The sequence below is a fragment of the Vanessa atalanta genome, chromosome 17 (genome assembly GCF_905147765.1).
Source record: "Vanessa atalanta chromosome 17, ilVanAtal1.2, whole genome shotgun sequence".
NCBI classification, from domain to species: Eukaryota; Metazoa; Arthropoda; class Insecta; order Lepidoptera; family Nymphalidae; genus Vanessa; species Vanessa atalanta.
Window position 1 is genome coordinate 7,402,206 of NC_061887.1, and position 8,472 is coordinate 7,410,677.

The window sequence follows — 8,472 nt, forward strand, 5'->3', positions numbered from 1 at the left end:
CTGATGTTGACGCTGCAAAGAAATAACAAATACATAAAAGCATTTCCAGCTCTACAATAATATTGTAGATCGGATATTACCGTAGATTATTATGTTTCCAAATATTTTACTTGGAGGTCTACCTTCTAGTTTTGGATACACACGAAGTAGATGTTCAAGGAAAAATAGAATATCCAAGCAACTATAACTATAAGATAAAGTTTGAATAATATGAATTATCATAGAACTCAAATTATGACAGAATTTAATTATAATTCCTTCACCGTAAAAAATCTGTAAAAATTCTCTTTAATGAAAATAAATATACCTAGGAATAGCACATTCAATATAGCACATATTGAATGTGCTATTCTTAGGTATATTTATCTTTGTTATAAAACTGATGAGTTTTTGTGGTGGATAAAATTGACACTGAATGTGTTGAAAGGATTTATCGTTAAGCAATGCAGTTAACATTACTAAAATATGAACTGGTCCATGCAAAATACAAAAAAGAGTAACTAAAAATTGTATGTAACAATAGTAGATAGTTTATATCGATATCTTTCCTATTATTAGTGGTTCTGATTATGCGTATAATGAAACGTTGTAAGTAAATTTCTATCTAGAGTCAACTGTCAGTGTCAGCCAATAGTTAATTTGACAGAATATCAAAGAAATAAAAATATTTCTCAATATAGTTTTAAATTACATTATTTTTTAATTAAAATGGAATGCAATTCACACAGACATTTTACATTTGATTATAAACAATTTTTGATAGATGAAATCGCATTAGATGGCTTAGAAGGTATAGGAATTGATCTGTTATGGAGACGCATGGAAAAGCGTATTTCTTCTACAATAACTTCAAAGATGAAGATAAAATTTTGGAAATTCATCGTGGATTCGGAATCAATTATGCTTTACCAACTCAGCCAACCACACCCATACATAGAAATCTTAGATCGATTTTCAATAATAGAGGAACGCACGGGACACATGTTAGACCCAGTAAGTGTTAATTACTGTTTACACACACATAATATAAAAAATAATCATGTTTTAAATAATACGTTTAAAATAAATTCTTATTCCAAAATAATATCTCTTTTAAGTTAACCTTAGAAATCTAAATAGTTAAATCAAATTAAATGTCTTTGCATTTTATGTTTAATAAAAGGAAATAATTTATCTGTATAATAAATATATATATAATATATTCCAATAGCCAAAGGAGTTAAGATGAATACACTTCAAATTTCCATATTATACGTTTTGCTCTGCTATAATGTTTCTATAGTATACAACAAACAGTTCTTGATTAATATATCGTTATTAATGATACAATACTATTCTACTTATACCTGCTTTCATTTTACTTCCAAAGTTCTGATAACTAGTGTCGCCTATATAGAAAGCACATATTTTCCATCAATCTAATTCTTGAATCAATTATATTATAACACTTCAATGCCAATGCCTCCTGCTATTTGATAAGGCTATACAAAGTAAAAATATATACAAAAATAGTGTAAACTCTTAAGTGTTTATTTGTTAATTATATTGTTTAAGTAAAACAATATTTTTCATATTAATAAAACTGTTTATTTGTCACCATCCTTTCAGCCTAATTACCTAGACGGTCCCTATGAGTTTCATCCAGTGCCCAATGAATATGGTTCATGCCCTAATTATGATACAAGACTTTTGATACCAAAGGATGCTGCACAATTAATGACTTATGAAGAAGTATTATCACAATATGGTGATAAATTGGTTCTAGTTGCATCATTGGAAGAAAGATGGAGGTCTTTGGCATCACATTTGCCGATGACATACCTAAATCAACTGACTCCCGTACATTATTGCATTTTAGAAGTCATCGGAAGAGGGAGAGAAAATGTTCGTATTCAGAAATGTATATAAAAATAATAATATTTATATCATTAATTAATTAGCTCTGTAAAGATACATTCAAAATCAAAACACTTAATTCTTTGATACTATTATTCTTTACAATATCTTACTTAAATTTCTCAGGATCAAATATTCTATACTAATATAATTTACAGTTGTGTGTTTGTGTAAATTTTGAGTATAAAGCTGAATGATTGAGGTACATAAATGCCGTGCACCGATACATCTTTACTTTTACTATTGACATTAAATTTTCCCTACTGTGTCTTTCAAGATAAAAATATTGCCAAATTTAAATTCTATCATCTAATAAAATTTTAGGGCCAAATGACAATAGGAATGACGAATTTAAACAAAATTGTCAAGCAACCAAAACTATTATTCTACAATAGAAATGCACTACAAAAACTAGACTTAATCAAAAATCAGTATTGCACTCAAGTAACTGGTGGGAAAGCAATGAAAAGTATACTTCTTCGCTTAAAAAGGTTCCACCAGCCAACACTGAAATCACTCCCTAAAGTTGGAAAGATATTTGAGATGGTCAAGTATTTACTGAATCAAGAAGATCATTCTGAACAAAATGAAGTGATGATAAAGAAGGGCTTGATGACTCCCCAACAGAGTAAAAGACTTCAAAAAGCGATCAATGTTTTCAGTTTTGTAAGTACATTTTCTGCTGTTGAATAATATTTATTTTAAGTTGAATTGTCTCAAATTAATAAAAAAGATAAAATTTAATATTAATTATGTAATTATGTATACCTTTCAGTAGAGGATGTAGAGATAACTACAAGAATAATTTTGTGATGTTAATGTTATGTTAAGTATAATCCTAGAGTTCCAATCAGGTGTGACTTGAAAATTAAATTGATATGGTTTAGATGAAGGAAATCTAAAAATATAACACATTTTGTTCAAAAGAGAACTTACCTTTAGTTTACAATCTATGAATTCTTGCCCAACTAGATTATGAAAATCGAATCCATGAAACTCTTTTGAACATATTTTAAATGTCCATATTTTACTTGGTGGTAGGGCTTTGTGCAAGCCCATCTGGGTAGGTACCACCCACTCATCAGATATTCTACCGCCAAACAGCAGTACTCAGTATTGTTATGTTCCGGTTTGAAGGAAAAGTGAGCCAATTTAACTAAAGGCACAAAGGCCATAACATCTTAGTTCCAGAGGTTGGTGGCCCATTGGTGATGTAAGGAATGGTTAATATTTCTTACAGCGCAATTGTCTATGGGCGGTAGAGACTACTTACCATCAGATGACATATTTGCTCGTCCACCTAGCGATATCTTAAAAAAAGTACTTTCTGATTTAGTAAACCAGGTATAAAAAAACTCCTGTACACAACAAATAATTATAAAAAAGTAGGTGTAATCTGAGTCAAAAGACTTAAGAACAGTCCGAAAATACTTTATTTTAATATGTATTAATCAGGAACTCTTATTTAACAGGAAGACAGGGAAGTTAAGTTAGAAAGAAATCCTAATAACAAAAATGAAAAGCAAAAAATTGTTGTTAAAAAAAGATTCATAACACTTGCGTCACAAAGTGATGAATCACAGTCAGATGAAGAAAGCAATGATGTACCTCTGAAATGTCAGTACAAAGTTGGAGTCACCTTAATGAGACAAGCTTATGAAAGATTTTTAGATGCAGGTCTAAATGGATTGACACAAATTGAAGTTGCACAGCTTCTTGGTGTTGAGTTTTACACAAGTAGAACTATTTGTAGAAGCTTTAAGGCAAGAAATATAGTGAGAGAATTTTTAGAAGACAAAGGCAGACAAAGAACTGCCAGGTATGCATAGTTTTTAAAACATACACATATCCACGCAGCTCATATGTTTTTTTTTTATTTTACTTTTAATTGATATGTTAACTATTCACCAGCTCATATCAGGTCATTTAAAAATTGAACATGTTCTTTTTATAAAAGTAAATTATTGTTTGCCGAGCAAGTTTAACCACAACTCATTAACTTATTATTTTAGATATATAGCATTAGCAGCTACAAAAGAAAAGGATAAGGAATATGCAAATGAAAGAAATAAACTTATGAACTATGTTAACAGTAGCAAAGTTGTAAGTGATAAAACAGATGTTAAACCTATAGCTGAACCTAGTGATGAAACTGAATATGAAGTACCGGTAAAAAAAATTAAGCTTGAAATGGATAACAAAGAACCTGAAGATAATGCTGAACCTGAAATAACGGAAATCAAAGTGTTAGAAGGCTTCGAAAATGTCAAGGATTCAATACTAAACTCTAAAAAAAATCCAACTTTGAGACAATTAAAATTCGCAAATGGAATTTTAAAAATAATAAATGAAGTTCAATACGTCATTGGGTTTCAAACATTAAGTACCTTGGTTTCCAAAGAAATTGATGAGCCACCGATGGATACGAAGGCACTTAAATTATTTGTCCAAAAGTTGGTGAAAGATGGTCAACTTAAAATTTTAAAACTAAAAAGACCCAAAAACTATAACAAATTTACATTTTTAATTTGCTCGCCTAACATAAAAGCCACGGACTCTATAATAAAATCTAAATATAAAGAAATTTGTGCTAAAACTAAAAAGAATGCAAAACCGAAACATAACAATCCGTCAGAAATAACAAGACCATTGTCACAGTTTGTTTATCCAAGATATATGAAAATCCAAAAACTGCATGAATTTATCGCTAAATTGATATACTTCAGTGATATTAAATTTGACCCAACTTACCCTCCTGGTTTTGGTTCGCTATTCTATATTATACCGGAAATGACTGTTGAATTTGCTCTTGGCAATATAAATAATATAGATATATCAGATATTTGTCATCTTAAATTAAGTGAGGATTCTTACGACACAAAATTACGAGACACGTCAGATCATTTGAGTAGGATTCTGCTACAGTCAAAAAGTCTCCAAAATTCAATAAGGGTCGGCCTTAAAGTTCTTGCGGTTCTGGGACTCGTTCAGTTGATCAATCAACCGTCAACAATCATGAGTAGAGATGGAAGTATTATCACTTATGTTTTTTATGTCAATCGAAACGCAAAAATAATAGATACATCAGGAAAGTGGCCACGACAAGAAGCTGACATGTGTGCACTAGAGAAATCATTTTCCTTTAACTCAATGGAAGATATTACAAATTATTGGAACGAAGTAATCGCTATCAGTTCGAATACAACAATCAATATGCCAAAACGTGAGCGGTACAGATTAGTTCACCCAATGCGAAATGAATGCAATGTAACTGACTATGATAATGGACAACGGTTTGGAGATGGCTTAGGACCATGCGGTTTTGATTCAAGCATATTTATGGACATACCACGTTTGTGGCGTACGTTCATCTTTAGAAATCCGACAGTGCCACAACCATTACCAAAAAAAATCAAAGCGAAAAGAATTCGAAAGAAAAAGCCCAAACCGAAATCAGATGTCACAAAAAATCAAAAGACGAAGAAAGATCGACCTACCGAAAAAGGCACCGATAGAGTCTCACGCAAGAAAGCCGTAGATTCGCAAATTGTATGGTCAGAATTTGAGGATAAAATTATTATGATGTGTAAAGCTGCAATTACAATAATGAGCCCAATCTCGCAGCCTGGTTGCTTAAAGATAAGGAATACTGTGGCAAGGGATCTGTTAACTATAAACGATCCTAAGAAAACAGCAGCTTATTGCCATAAAAGAGCTCTAACCCTGGAATCAAATTCTGTGCTGACTCATGAAAAAGACTGTATCATAAATGAATTAAGACGTCGCCGTAATATGATAAAAAAATATGAAGGGTTTTTGAAGGTTTTGAGGCTTCGTCATCACGCCAACATATCCAGATATGTTAATGAAGCTAGGCTGCCAATGATGGAATTAGTTTGGCTTATATCACAGATAGAGAAAACAAAACCATTTCTTAAACGAGTACCCTGTATAGCCATGGATCTAAATGATTTCGATAAAAATTACACTATTACACCGTCGTCCGCTAATCGATCATACAATATGTACAAAACGCCAATAACATCTGGACCGGAATTTGCAACATTAAAGGAAGCAATTATCTTAAGCATTATGATGTCTATAAAACAGTTATTAAATACGGAGACTGCGAAAAAAATATATCTAATATTCAAAGAATATTCTGAACCAGTTTTACGGAGTGCAATAGAACATCTTAGGAAATGTGGTGCGATTGCTGCTAGAGAAAAAATTTTGAACAACCACTTTAATAAGATCAACTTTGATGACATAGTCCAGTCATCCTATAAAATTGCCGCAGTGTACAGGCGAAAATGGATCAACAGGCTAGATGCAGAATTTGGAGACAATTTAGCAGAAATTTTAAGTACTGAATTACCTCAAAATGGATTGAAAGGATCATGTGAGCTTAACTGTTTATTGTGTGAAATGTGCAGTTGTGACGTTTTGGACATAACCTCTGACACAATACCCGTGGTCACCGGGTCTGCTGGTTCCATTGTACAAGAAGAACAAATGAATGTGATCGACATGGAGACAAAGTACAAATTAAAATCTGGTATGGTCGGTTGGAAGGGTAAAGTTAGTTGGAATAACTTTGCAGAAATTTATAAAAATCTTGAATATAAGAGCATTTTAGAAACCTTATCGAAGTAAGTAATTTGAATATACAAATTTTAAGATAGTGGTGCCTTGACCATTTGTCTTTAGTCATTTAATTTATGACATTTTTATTTAATACATCTCACAAGTTTACAAATACAATATTGATATAACTCTATTGGTATCTATTTGTTATATTTTTTTTTATTCTTGAGCTGAAATCAATTATTATAGAACAGGTTTATTTGACTTAATCAATTAAAGCTCAAAAAATATACTATATACTTATTTCCTTACTTTGCGTACTTTAAAGCTTTCTTTTTAGGATAAAATTGTAGTCTTAACTTTCATCAAAATATAGTTGTTTCAGTCATCTTATATATATTTGATATGAGTAATAAATACTTTAATTATTGCACATCATATTTAAAATTATTTGATGCTGATGAATTTATTTTAAACTCATCTTTCAGGGATTCAGTAGTTGACTTTTCAAAAACACATAACCTTGATACAGATGACGTCATAATATCACATTTACTAAAAAAGAAAGAGGGTTTTACTTTTTCAGAACTAAAGGTAAGAACCTATGTAATATTTAATATAAATACATCAGAAATTTATATACATAATGAAAATTATGGATACATAATGAAAATTGTTAATTTATTGCAGGAACAACTGTCGATGGAGAGAGACATGCTGAATGCTAAACTCGAAGATCTCGAGGCGAAAACGGTCATCAAACGAGTGGGCATATACGAGAACCGAATAGTTTTAACGAAATTCTCGAAACGTTATTTATTACAAGTGAGGCCAGACCTTTGTATAATACCTACACCCTGGCTCAATCTAGAAGCACAGATACAATATGACGTATTCTTTAAATGGGCGGGAGTTATAATGAACAAGGTGTTCGAATGTCCAGGTTGTTCTCTGACGTTTTTGAGTAATAATTTTGAATTTATTTCCACTCGGAGTGTGCAAGATATTTGCATATATTTAAATAAATGCGAATGTGTCACACTCCATACAATAGAGAAGAGAGAGATAGATTTATTTTCAGATGATGAACATGTACCAGAGTTATTTAAATACATTAGTTATGATTCACCTGATCAGATAATCGTGTTTCCAGTGAAAAATTCCTTCACAAAATATGCTTACATAAGAAAAAATATGTTAAGCAAGTTAGAAGTAGTAACTGATTAATTGAAATTTATATTTAAATAAAATTAATTACTTCCCAAAACTAACTAATACAAAACGGATCTATAAGGAGAAATAATAAACAAATGTTAATAATAAAATGATGTTTTATTTGACTTTCATCGGACTAGATTTTCGCATAAATCTTACGATTAAACATTTCACTTTAGCATTACATGAACACATTATTGAAAATATATAATATTTGGCTATGTATTCTGAGAAACTCATGCCTTAAAATTAAAGAAAAACGTTAGAAGATCTGGATTATTGTAATTAGTGAACAGAAATACCAACAAGAAAAACAATCCAAAGTCGAGGCTAGGCTAGGCCACGTAATATATTTTTAAATAATATGATTATAGATTAACAACAAATCGTAATGTTTCAGTGCTTCCAATTCTTAATAATAAAATATAGATTGAAATTTTATTGAAATAACTATTACTATTTGTATACAATAAAGATATATTATGTTAAATTGACAATATTTGGTCCAATTTGAGTTTGAGTTTGACTCATAGAAAGGAAAATAGGTACTCATAAGAAACAGACTACATAATAATCAATTTTATTAATTATTTTAAATAAAATATATGTTTCTACTTCTCTGCTTAGTAGGGATTTCAAACTACATAACATAGATTATTTTGTATAACTCTGTATGAATAATGGAATTCGTTCACTTTTTCCAAGCACCTTAGATAGTATTCAATGTGTGGCACAAAACACAATTCAATATCTAAAATAACAAAATATCAAAAA

At 30.5% G+C, this 8,472-nt stretch overlaps 1 protein-coding gene across 1 annotated transcript; it reads left to right on the plus strand.

The window, feature by feature from the left end:
* The first annotated feature begins 659 nt into the window (after positions 1 to 659).
* Positions 660 to 7,776, plus strand: LOC125070682. The gene is made up of 7 exons (XM_047680639.1): positions 660 to 993; positions 1,609 to 1,884; positions 2,221 to 2,562; positions 3,369 to 3,715; positions 3,909 to 6,548; positions 6,972 to 7,077; positions 7,174 to 7,776. Exons 1-7 carry the CDS (start codon positions 709 to 711, stop codon positions 7,708 to 7,710), a joined length of 4,533 nt encoding a protein of 1,510 aa, XP_047536595.1. The 5' UTR covers positions 660 to 708; the 3' UTR covers positions 7,711 to 7,776.
* The last annotated feature ends 696 nt before the right edge of the window (positions 7,777 to 8,472 follow it).

Bases quoted from the DNA above. Each gene is read 5' to 3' on its own strand.
- LOC125070682 (XM_047680639.1), top strand. From the start codon at position 709: ATGGAATGCAATTCACACAGACATTTTACATTTGATTATAAACAATTT. The intron at 1,885-2,220 runs GTTCGTATTCAG...ATAAAATTTTAG, and splicing joins TCGGAAGAGGGAGAGAAAAT to GGCCAAATGACAATAGGAAT. The intron at 7,078-7,173 runs GTAAGAACCTAT...AATTTATTGCAG, and splicing joins TTACTTTTTCAGAACTAAAG to GAACAACTGTCGATGGAGAG.